This window comes from Camelus bactrianus, chromosome 12 (genome assembly GCF_048773025.1).
Source record: "Camelus bactrianus isolate YW-2024 breed Bactrian camel chromosome 12, ASM4877302v1, whole genome shotgun sequence".
NCBI classification, from domain to species: Eukaryota; Metazoa; Chordata; class Mammalia; order Artiodactyla; family Camelidae; genus Camelus; species Camelus bactrianus.
Window position 1 is genome coordinate 39843817 of NC_133550.1, and position 12680 is coordinate 39856496.

General features: G+C 42.0%; 1 protein-coding gene across 4 annotated transcripts in view; it reads right to left on the minus strand.

Annotated features, from left to right (window-relative positions):
• The window catches only part of PLXNC1 (plexin C1), a 141796-nt gene that overhangs the window by 37970 nt on the left and 91146 nt on the right, over positions 1–12680 (minus strand). For all 4 annotated transcript variants that reach the window (XM_074375265.1, XM_074375266.1, XM_010962730.3 and 1 more), the window contains 6 exons: positions 10680–10781; positions 10248–10351; positions 6867–6905; positions 6438–6562; positions 5246–5444; positions 580–726 (listed from right to left, as the gene is read on the minus strand). In XM_074375265.1, the coding sequence (XP_074231366.1) occupies positions 580–726; positions 5246–5444; positions 6438–6562; positions 6867–6905; positions 10248–10351; positions 10680–10781 (716 nt within the window). The remainder of the gene's footprint in view (positions 1–579; positions 727–5245; positions 5445–6437; positions 6563–6866; positions 6906–10247; positions 10352–10679; positions 10782–12680) is intronic.

The following is a 12680-nucleotide window of genomic DNA, read 5'->3' on the forward strand; positions in this document are numbered from 1 at the left end:
GTGAAAAGGATGTTCTTAAATGGAGAAACCCTCCAGCAGCCAGGCCATCATCTTCCTGTCGTGATTTACAGCGTTCCTCTAAAAATATCTATGAGATCACAGAACATGAAGTGCATGACACCAAACATTTGTAACTAATCCATGAAAATAAAGTAAGGGTGCCATGTTGCAGGGGGAACACAGTGGAATTTGTCTTGTGTTATCGTTTTAAAATAAGACGGCCTCAATTTGGTTGAAATGTATCTTCACACATTGTCTTCCAGAGCAGAGCCGTTTGAGAAATTCTGATTGCAATTATAAGTGCTGAATAGGGATTACTTTGCATTTCCTTTGACGCCGCTGAAAGCTATAAGCAATCCTGATATTAAAATCTTTGGAAATTGATGAGTACCCCAGGCATCATTACAATAGTTTCTCCCCCAATCTGAGTAATTAAAATCTATTATGTGAACACATGTTAATATTTTATCAACAACTGCTTTTAATTAACTAAACATATGAGGCCTCCCGCGGTAGGAATGATACCGGTTCATTTTAAGTGCCTCCCCCCACCCCCCACCAGCTTCACGGCAAACATACCACGGTGCTGAATTCCGGAACCTGCCACAGCAGCCAGTCCTCATTAAGGGTGTACAGGGCTTTGCAAGTGATTACATCGACGGGACCCTTGTTTATTTTCTGGTTTAAAGTCGTCACCAGCAAATAGAACGGCTCTCCAACAGTCTCCTTGGAAAAGACGCAAAAATGACAGTTAGCTTTTGCCAGAATCCAGTGTACTTTCCAAAGAATTAAAGTTTCAGTTTATGGCACTATGACAGGAGACAGGAGGCAGTGTTTTCTAACAATCAACATGAAACTCCCAAGAAAATACATATTGCTGTACTTAGGATTGGGAGCAAAACTCCTCTCCTGAACACACATGTATGTTCTCACACACAAGTCGATATTCATGAAGCGCATGAAGCAGCTGATGATTCTCTTATACTGAAGCTTCTGTCTGGTAGCCTAACGCTCGTCAGCAGGCTAAACCTACGAACAGTTAGTGGAGGTTTATCCTTTGTTTATATTCCTATCTAATTGCTCCATCTTTTAAAAGCACGCTGAAAATAAATGGCATTTTTAAAAATGCACCACGATTAGCCTTGGTATCCAGAATTAACTTAAGAATATTTTATACACTTACCAAGGGGAAAGCTTTTTGGTGTTAACAGCTTTTCGTGGAGGAAGTGGCCTTCAGTTACATGATTTGCAGCCTCCTCTCCTGCCCGTGCACAGGCCAGCCCTGGGGCCCCCCACCCCGACACAGCCTGCAGAGTCGCACCTGCACTGGGACAGGCCACAGATGTCCTTCACCTCCTCTTCCCGGGCCAGAGCCAAATGCACTGCTCTAAGGACCTTCCCAAACATGCAGCCCATCCTGATGGCTTCATTTCTCCAGACTCCTGCTACGTACACTTTTTCCCGGACCAGGGGTGGCCACCCCTGCTGTTACTGAAATGCCTCAAGTCTGTAACCACTTTGTGCTTGAATGGACTCCAGGCAGCCTAAGTGGGAGTCTTGTGTGTTCTGTTTCCACTGCAGCCTCCTGAGGAATGGAGCCCTGGGTCGACTATCGTGTAGTATTTACTAAGTAAATAAACTCTCTATGATCAAATAGATATTAAACTGAATATATGGGGGAGGAAGAGCCAGGTCAGAACTAGGAAGTCAAACTGCCTCTGTGATGATGAGAAACCAGCCACGCAACTAAGGCTTGAAGCACCAGTTTTCAGTCAAGCTTTACAGCCAAGGCATCTGGCTTTGAAAGAATTCCACTACGCCTCTTACCTGCTTTCCCTTGAACAAGTAAACTAAGACATCTTTTAAGTCTCTTGGGGCCCCATCCCCCACCCCATACTAGTCTTGTACTGACAGCAAGAACACAGCCTCCCCAGTCCCGGGGCTTCCTCTCCTGCCACCCTACCCGCCCCTGGGCTCCCAGTACCACTTCTCTGTCCCCTGTTGATACATCCTGGAGTCTCTTCCTTACCGCAGGACAGAGTTGAAACGTTGAAAAATTTCCCAGATGGGGAGAGCATTGGGATTAGAACACGACATTTAAATTCTTATGAGAAACTTCCTTTATTTAGTGGTTCACAACCACACTGCTCTCTTCTCTTTCCCTCCACCCACTTACGTAATGTCCTGACCACAAACCTAGACCCTTCACTTCTCTCTTTCCCTCCAGCTCACATCAGGATGGGGGTGAGTGTCCTTGGGAGGGGGCTGGATGTGCCCACAGAGGTTGGTGCTAGGGGACCAGTGGGCTCTCCTGGGCTGCACGGAGCAATAGCTACAGATTTGATGGCCATGTAGTCAGGAGTTCTCCAGAAGATGCAGCCAGACTCAGAGAAGTAACATCTTGTCTTATACTGCTATCCATACCCATGGTTTTAACGCTGGATAATCATCACCAGAATTCCTTGGGGCTCTTACAAGAAATTCGGAGGTCTGGGCTCTACATTAGATATGGAATCTCTGGGGATGAGGCCTGAGCATCTGTAGTTTTTAACTCCTCCCAAGGCGATTCTGATGCCTGGCTGGCTTAGGAAACCATGGGGCCATGAGGTTTCTTTGTCACCACTGAACACAAGTTTTAAATTAGTCACACCTGCTAGGGGCTTAGGCATCTTATCAGACCAGAGTACACACAGCAACCCAGGCAGAGCCCAACTTGAGGAACCAGCCCTGCCCTCCCCCTCCTGTGATGGGAATTAAGCTTGGCATCATCACCACCCTTTCCTTTCTGAGCCCAGACTCTCTTGCCATGGCTGAGCCAGAGGCTTTGGCAACTGTGACCCCGTTCCATCCCCCAATTGTCCCCTAAGCCTGGAAGAAGGGACCTGCCTCGCTGGGGAAGCAGTAAGCGAGGTGGCTAAGAGCTCCCTCGTACTGTCCCACGCTAGTTGTGGGATCTGGAGAAAGTCACAGCTATTCTGTGTCCCCAACTCCCCAGTATGCAGAACGGTCATACAGGGACTTACCTCATGGGACTAAATGAGAAAAAGGAAGCCAAGCTCTTAGCAGGATGGCTGGCACATTCAATAAGTGGCAGTTATTATTATTACTTTACCCAGAGGGCCTTGGAGGTGCGTAGGAGGAATTACCTGGAGGTCACAGAGCTTGCGGCACCAGTCAAATGCTTGTGGGGGGTAGGGCAGGAGGACTAGGGTCACTAGAGTCCCACACTCCTTGGGCACCTCGTGAGGGAAGTCAGGCCCTCTGCCCAGAGGGAATTAGCCCCTGAAAATGAAAGTCTCGCTGAAAATGGCTCAATGCCACTTCCTCCCAGGGGAGTGTGCTGTCCCCTCACCACCCAACGTGCTCAAACTACTATTGAATCAGCACTGCGAAATCGTGACCCAGAATCCTCTGCTCAAGGGGGCCGTTTGGGCTGGAAGCCCAGATTTTTGGAACACCTCACTCTTTTAATGCCCAAGAGCAGCTAGAGAAAGGCTCTGACCAGCCCTTGAGGGCTCAGAATAAGAATCACAAGATCCCAGAAGAAAGAACTGCAAAAGAACTGGAAACCAATGACCACACCCCTCATTTGGCAGGTAGGAAACATGCCAAATGGAAAGTGCGTTACCCAGAGACATGCAGCCAGCTGGGGCTGAGACCATTTAAAGCCTGAACCTGCTGCTTCTAACCAAGATTTCTAGTCCACTGCACCTTCTACCCCAGGTTCTCAAAGGTAGGGTGATAGAATTACCCGTAGGACCTTGGAAAAACACGGACTACACGGCCCCACGCTGAGCCTCTGTCTGATTCACTGGGCTGGGGGTGGGGCACGTGCTTGCCTTTTGAGACTAAAACCCAGGAACTGAGTGACAGTCTTGCTGCCTCTGTTTACAGGCAGTGGCTGAAACTAGGATGGGGGAAGCAAAAAAAAAATTCACCCCAGAAATAACCGCTCAACATCTCCCTGAAGCACATGATGATTTATACCAAGTAAACAGAAAAGAAGGCAAATTTCATTAATCTTAATAAACGAGTATTGCCTTGGGAGAGAAAGGATTGGTAAAAAAAAAAATGTGCATTTACTTGTAAGATTACATTAAACATTAAACCAAGCACAGTCTATTTAAGGCGCTGCTTTTTGGATCTAAACTTAAGCAGCACTGTTAAAACCTGTGGCATAGCAGTGTGTCTTATTCAAAGTTTAATTAGATTTCAGAACTAGCTACAAATACACAATTATGCAGTTTTGCTGGAATCTGGATGGCTGGTGAAATTAAAGAAGGATAAGAACCTCCTGCACCAGGGGCCTCAGAGGGCTGAATGAAGACTGAACACACTTCTTTTTCTATTAATATTTTACAATCATAATGGGCAACATTTATGGAGTGCTTACTCAGTGCTAAGCAACTGCATACATTTCTCATCTGCGCTTCAGAACAGCCCTAAAATACACTTCCAGTTCTACAGGTTATAAGCCCAAGTCTCTGGCAGGTTAAGAAACTTGCTTGGGACCTCTAGTAAGTGGTGCAATCTAGGTTCAGACCAAGCCCCAGGCTCCAGGCCCCAGCCTCTAAACCAAAAGAACCGGTGCAAAGTTCACATTTGAAAAGATTTTAAGATTCAATTAGATCACAACCATGTTCATAGAGTAACTCTAACAAAGTGAACTCAAGGTGGGGGCGGCTCTTTGGGGACTTGCTTTAATATGGAGTGACTGGCCAGAATTGAGTGTAATTAGCTTACACTGTACTGGTAGGTAAATGGCTATTTCTAAGATGCTTCAGAGGCCCTAAGAACAGTGTGTTCTCACCAGTATTCGAAACATGCCCTCCATTCAACACATGTTCATTAACCATGTGAAGGTGGACGCAAAAGCCAATGGACATAAAATTTCAGTTATGCAAGGTAAGTTCTAGAAAGCTACTGTACCATTGTGCCTATAAATAACACTGTTTTGTACACTTTTCTGTTCTCATGTTAATTGTTCTTACTACACTAAAAATTTTAAAACGATAAAAGTCTTACCTGCGGAAATTCTAAATTAATTACACTTGCATAGGCAAGTTACAGCAAAAACAAATTTTACGTTCCCCTCCCGGTGCTCCTGTTAAGGACCAAGACTGAAAGGGGTTAAGTGCTGACACCACAGAGGGCTCAAGACTTATCCTGGGAAAGACATCAGCATCCGCTAAAAATAACCACCTATTGTCTTACCTCTGACACCGCGGAGGGATGGGACACTTACCCGCAGAAAACCAGAAAGGCAGACAGACATCCAGTTTGTGAGGAGTTTTTCAACCACGGACTCTGTGCGTCTTAGCATGAGTTTAGGCTGCATGTTACTGCACTGCTCCATCAAGTCCCTGGTCAGCACCTCCAGGATGCTGGTCAGGTAGACCAGCTTGGTTTGCAGGGCAATGGTTAAGAAGGAGGCAAACAGACACCTGTTTAAAAATAGAGCTTTGGTTACAACAGCCAAGACATGGAAGCAACCTTAGTGTCCATCAACAGATTAATGGGTAAAGAAGATGTGGTATACATAGACAATGGGATACTACTCAGCCATAAAAAGGAGAAAATTTTGCCATTTACAACAACATAGACGGACCTTGGAGGGGATAATGCTAAGTGAAATAAGTCAGACAGAGAAAGACAAGTACTATATGACCTCACTTATATGTGGAATATGAGAAAAAGAGACTCAGACTCAGAAAAAGAGACTAGATTTGTGGTTACCATGCTATACACCTTAAACCTACATAGTGCTGTATGTCAATTCTATATCAATAAAACTACAAGAAATAAAAGGATATACAGATGATAAAAAAGCACACTGAAAAAATACAGAGCCTTGGTTAACCAGGTTAACCACCAGCCATGGCTTCTCTGGTGCTGACAGCAGTTTCCAGGGAAGCTTGAGGGGCCAGGCAATGGGGTGCTACTAGGGTGCTGCCCTGTGGGTGCTTTTTTTTTTTTTTAACATCTAGGTTTCAACTACCTTTGTCCTTGATCCATAAAAACTACATACCAGGGTTAACTTCAGGACATTTTATTTTCAGCACTTAAGCTTCAAACTAGAGTGGTTGTAAGAAGTCAATGTCTTTCCCGAATTTTCAGGGTGTTTTAAAAATGGAAAATAGCACTTCTGCTTTTTTGATTCTGGACTCATGGTTTTTTCTTGGTGTTAGGGGTTTTTCAGGGTGTTTTTTTGAGAAGGGAGTTTTATGTATGTGTATCTTCAAAATAGAATTTGTGTTAGGGCTAGGTGATCTGAAATGGAGACATCATGGCTGCATGACCACCCAATCGAACAGCCTCTGGATAGATGCATGTTCCCAGACACCAAGTTCAGGTTGTGGTTTGGAAATAAAACAAGAGGCTCAGGTTTCATTTCCTCTACTTCATGACTTTCAAAATATAAACAAATCGACTGATACCTGTCCTTCACTGAAAAGTTCTTCTGTTTTTCAAGGGTGTGGATGACAGTGACAAGGAAACTTTTATTACAAATTAGGGCATCCAGAGCAGTGAGACTTTCATTCTTGTCATTGGCATCTCTGTTCTGAAAAATATATAATATGATATGATATGATATGATATGATATGATATGATATAATATAATATAATATAATATAATATAATATAAATAATATAATAAATATAATATAAATAATATATAAACTTAAAGTTAGGAAGTAAATCCACAATGGGTTTTCCAAGACAATGAATTATTTAATATCAAATTTGTGAGCCCAAAAAACCCACAATAAAAATTCAAAGTAATAATGGAGATGATGATGATGATGATGATAACACTAAGAAAGTCAGGCAGTCGTGGGCTAAAAATGAAAACTTACAGACTTACATGCATATCTTCAGTGAAGATGTGTGTGAAGCCACCTGACTGAGAGGAAGGAGACACTTTTATTATTCATAATACCCAAAGGAAATGAATAGTGTATTTTTGTTATAATACCCAAGTCCTTTTTAATAAAGTAGAGACACTATTTGCTAATCTGAAGAGCCCCTGGGCTTATGCTCACTGCATGTCCTCTACATAGTAAATAATTATTCAGCTCTAAAGAAACACCAGTGAATTCTGAAAGCCTCTAAGAATAATAATTTTCATTGCATCAGTCTCATTTTTGATAGATGACAGCATCTCACACTTTAAAAGAACTGATTCAAAAGTTAAAGAAATGGTGGTTAAAGAAGATCAGGCAGATGTTCAGACCACTCCTCAAGCAATTTACCTTAATATTGAGTTGTGCTGGTAAGTTTTTGCAAGTCTTAGCTTAGGAGTATTTACTCTCTCAACGCACAATGTTATTCAAGAGGGGAGGGGGTGGGGTGGTTAAAAGCTAGAATCTGGAGCCAAACTATGGGTTCCAGTCCTGGTTTTATCACATCTTGGTCACATGACTTTGGACAAGTTACTTAACCTCTCTGTGCCTGACTTTCCTCATCTGCAAAATGGATGCTTCCCACCCCACAGGCTGGGTGTGAAAATAAAATGAATGAGTGCACAGTAAGTTCTTCCTATCAGCTGTTTTATATATATATATATATATATATATATATATATATATATATATATATATATATATATCTCCATATCCGTATATTTTATCACTAACCTAAGGCAAATGACCACAGTGCTGTTGCCTTGCTAGTTTTTAAAAATATTTTTAATTACTATGCTCTGTAGCTCTTAAAGATAAACTCTTGAGTTTTTTTTTGATGTATCATAAGTAATATTGAAATTAAACAATAAAATTTTTAAAGCATGCCGAGTAACCCACTTTAAATGAGTCAAGAGGATGAAAATATAAATTCAAACTTTCAGTTAAATTTTTTTGGTAATAATTGAAACTTTAGGTTATTTTTATATCTTATTACAACAAATTTCTTCTGCAGAGAATTTTTGCTTTATAATTTCAAATCTGTTAGCCAAAGCAGAAGACCTCAAACTCTTTTGGTCATATTTTCCTCTAGCAATAAGCAGAAAAATCAGACTCTGGTTTCTAGTTCCTAATATTTTTCTGCTGAACCAACCTTACGTCGATAGGCAATTTAAACAGATGGATTCTTGACCTTAAATAGGGAAATACCAGTCTGGCTCCCTGGCTTCAAAGGCTCCTTTCGCTTTTTATTCAAATTTCTCTCCTCTAGGTGGTTGGATGCTCTGCTTACCCTTATTTCTTATTCTTATTTTCAGCAAAACAAAGTTGTCAATATAATGAAAAGCAAGGCTTTAAAAAGCCAAAAACCAGCTGGCAGGGCAAAGAACCAAAACCTGGGAATGCCTGGGCCTCTGAGAACCTACCGTTCCCTCTGGGTTTGCCTACTGTTCTCTCATAGGTGTTGATCACCCAAGCTCTCCCTCCACCGCCCAACCAGCAAGCCTAGGGGAGGCGGCTCCTGGGTCCACTTAACGCGAGGACTCATCTTCAGCCTAGAATGCATTTCAACTGGCACTGTCCTAACAGAACATGTTCCTCTCTGTTCTATCTCTTCTTAACTATTGCAAATTCAATTTTAACTTAGGTCTTCTTGATAGGATTCTGATAAATGCATGCTTGTTTTTCTCGGGTCTTCTTCCTTCTCACTTGAGTTTCCATGGCTTTTCCAGTTGCCTTTCAAGATTCTACATACCCTGAGTTAAATCGGTTTGCCTTCTTGCAACTCTCTCTAAGATAATACAGCATTGTTCCTGGGATTTTTTTTTTTTAAACACTAGCAACAGCGTTCCTTTACATTCCTCTATCTTGCTTTTGATTACCGAATTTAGAAGACAGGAAAATTTCTTTTTCAGGCCACAGATTACTCTCTTCAGCTCTCAAGGGCAATCATTAACTGTAAAAACCCACACAGTACTCCTGTTGATGGCAGAAGTCTCTGTTATTTTATTGCTATTAAATTCTTAATGGAGATCTCAGATAGCTGGGAAATAGGACTTGTGATGCAACCTTTGCTGAAACCCTGCACAGTCATCCTGATTCAGGGCATTAAACTCCCCTCCCTAGGTGGTGTTCTGCCATAGAAATGGAGGAGGGGGCAAGTGGTAAGTCTTGGCATCCGGTACTCACGGAGGATAGCTTAAAAAATAAATATATAAGTGCAAAAAGCTTAAGTCTTATTTACAGCCTTCTTGATTTACAACACTAAGGCTTAGGCAAAAAAAAAAAATATATATATATATATAGTGGGTGCTTTATGGAGGTATCCCAACCTCCAGATACAGCATCACATATCATGGTGTTCACTTCTAGAATTACAGAGAAAGTGGAAATTGCTTACAGCATGTGTCTGGTTTTCTGTACTCTATGCTGGCCAATTGTAGATGAGAAGCTACTGGCAAGGTGATACAAGCTCTCTTTTGGCCTGGGGAGATTTCTGGCTCTGCTTAGAAGTCTAGATTTAAATATGACAATCGGTGTTGATGTGTTCCAGAGGTTGGGCCATGCTGTGGTCACCAGTTCTGGACAAGAAAGGGCAACATGGAGGAACTGGGGAATCAGGACGTGGAGGTGATGATAGTGAGTAGGCTATGTGAGTGGGTGAGAAAATGGAGGTGTGAGAACATAAGTGAGACTGAAAACCCAAAGGGTTAAGTAGACTACTCCTCCGAGTCCTAGAACAAATTAATTAATCATTCCATGCAGCTATTTCTACTAAATGAGGATGACACAAACTGATCAGCTAAAGAATAACTGCTGGAGAGAACCGTAAAAACTCTACATGGCTAAAAATGGCTGTGATTAACTCAAATTCTACACACATCTACTTTCCGCCCTCTCGGCCAATAGTACTTTTCATTTCCAATTGAGAAGTAATAGTGAATAATCTAGTAGCTGCGATGGGAGTCATGCAGATAAACACAACAAATTGGCCAGCCCACAATTTATTGATTTTTAAATAAACTAGCTAACTTCCCAGCTACAAATTCAGTTCTAAACTGGTAGTAAAATAAAGCAAAAATCATCAGTCTGAACTTCTGTCCCTCCTAGGTTTTTGTTACTGGACAAAGAGTAATTGCCAGTGACCCATCACTCCTTTATACCCTAATCAATCCAATTAATGGTTATCCTCCTCCCTGCTCTGCTCAAATTTAAGCCATTATTTTGTACCAAGCACATTATCTACAGCTGCCTTGGAAGCAAACACCCGTTTTTTGACAATAGCAACAAGCACCTTCATTATTATTCAAGACTCAACCTTAGGAATATGATCAATGCTCTTTTACCTCAGGGAAGAAAGTTCTCAGAGCAAAATGTTTGTAGTCAAGGAAGGGAACAGTTCCAAAACTATCAACCACATCCAATTTATCCATCTGCAGCTCAGCAAAGCCTGCAAAACAGAATCCCAAGAGCAGTATTTTAACTCAACAAACAATGGATAAGATCTTCTGCTGTTTTGTCTAACACGGAGTATGACCTTGGTTTTCATTAAAGAAGAAACAATAGATAATTACTTGGTTGGCTGCAGAGAAGAGCTGAAATAAAACACAAAGCCAGGCCTAGACCCTGTTGTTCAGTTGTCTTCTGTTACACAAACAGTTCTCATTACTGTGGCCAGTTTAAGAGTTAAAAAAAAAAAAAAAAAAGAAGAAGAGGAAGAGAGAGAGAGAGAGACAATAAAAGACTTGTTTTTCTACAAACAAAATTTTGGAGCCTACCATCACGTATTTCTTTCCGGAGCTCGCTCTCAAGGAGCTCCAGCTGTTGACTCTGTTTGCGACTCAGTTCCTTCGATTTGTGCCTGGTCACCCCCACGGCCACTGAGGAGACAGAGATCCAGCATGAGTCTGACATGGTAACTTAAAACACAAAAAGGAAAACAGAACCAACCTTTGCAGCTCTTTTACGGAGAGGGAAGGAGACAAGAGAGGGAAAGGGAAAGGGGGGGGAGGGAGAGACAGACAGACAGACAGACTAGTGATTTAAGAGGTGGAATTTATAAGAAGAAAAATTCCCAGTGAAGGGTCATTCTAAAATGGAAGATGCTCAAATGCAACAGAAAAACAAACAAACAAACTAATCTTAAAAAGTAAAAACTAAATCAAATAACCTTCACTTGTAAACAAAGATCCCAGTTGGCTGAAAAGTAATGAAATAAGCCAAGCTTCTCTGCAGCCAAAGGCCGCTTATATCGTTCCGTCCTTTTTTTTAATGTTTCTAAACATCCCTGGAGAAATAAAGTTGAGCCGCAAATGCAGGAAAAAAGCCTACAGATCCACACTGAACTACATAAGCCAAACTTGCATAGATCAAATAGGGTGACAGGATGAGTGGTCCACAGTGAACCCCCATATCTGGCTATTGCTTCTTTCTCCATTTCATTTTGTTTCTATCTGTGCTGTAGAGGCAGTAAACTGAACAGTTTCAGCTCTGGGGCTCATGTCCCTGCTCTGCCATTTACTAGCTGTGTGACCTCAGGTAAATTCCTTAGCCTCTCTGTGCCTAGCTGCCTTATCTATCAAAGTGTGCACCAGCTCACTGTATGCAAAGAGAGTTAGCAGGCCACATCATAAAGCAGTGAGTTTTTCCTGGCTGAAATCTCCAGGGGAACCCACAGTGGGGGTGTTTTGTGGGTGGCAGGCCTAGAGCCAGGTGCGTTTGGTGTTTTCCCTAACGATGTGATTGACGGACTAAAGAGCACACTTACTCAAGCTGCTGATGACACATACCTCCCTGGAATCACGGTAAGAAGCAGGTGAGAATTTTAAAGGGCTTTCCAGATACCCATGAAACTGAAATTGAGCCCATTTCACATTAAAGAGCATAAACCACCTCTACAAAGTGAAGGGAGAGGAGAGTCACAGAAAGCCCAGGAAGAGAGCAGAGGTTTCCAGTAAGTCACAAAGAGGATGTGACTCCAGGATGAGACTGTTATATGCAGAGCTGTCTGACAGCAGCAGATTCTCAAAACAAGCCCAGCACTTAGAATTTATAAGTAATCTTCTTATTTGAAGCCAGCATCAGCCTGGACTTTATTAAAATATCAGGCCCAAGTCTGGATTCCAAATATATAACAGTGGTGGATAACTTGGGGAGAGCATAAAAAATACCTGAAATGATCAATGAGGCAAAACAGGGTCTCTGCAAAATTAGTTCATTCCATTAGGCCAGTTAACCATATACGTAAATCTTTCCCTCACTGGGCTGGGAATGACCCAAGAGAAAGGACCAGAACAGAATTTATCTTCCCTAGTTCTCTGTACAGTTACCAGCAACATAACGGGTGCTCAATAAACATAAGGTAAATGGATGCAGGGATGGATGAATGAATGAGTATATAGGAGACACTAGCAACTATTAACAGAACATGTTAGAAAGGCAATACCTGTGTTAAGGCAAGGAATATGCAGTACTATATAGCTAAGTCCTTTTTTTTTTTTTTTTTTAAAGGGCAACAAGAGGAAACAGACTTAAAATGAAAAGCAGCTCAGAAACAGAGGCCAAAACTGAGTGGCAACAGGGACCAGGTACACAGATGAGTTAAGTTGCCTGGGTAGAGACAGTAGGGAGTGGTGGAGACTATGGCAAAAAACCAGTGAACATATCCCCTCTCTCAAGGGGTAGCTGCTACTCAGCTCCAGCAAAGTGATGTTATGGAGAAGCTGGGCCAATGATCCAGATCTTTCCAATTTTAAAGAGATTTTTAAAAATACAACTCA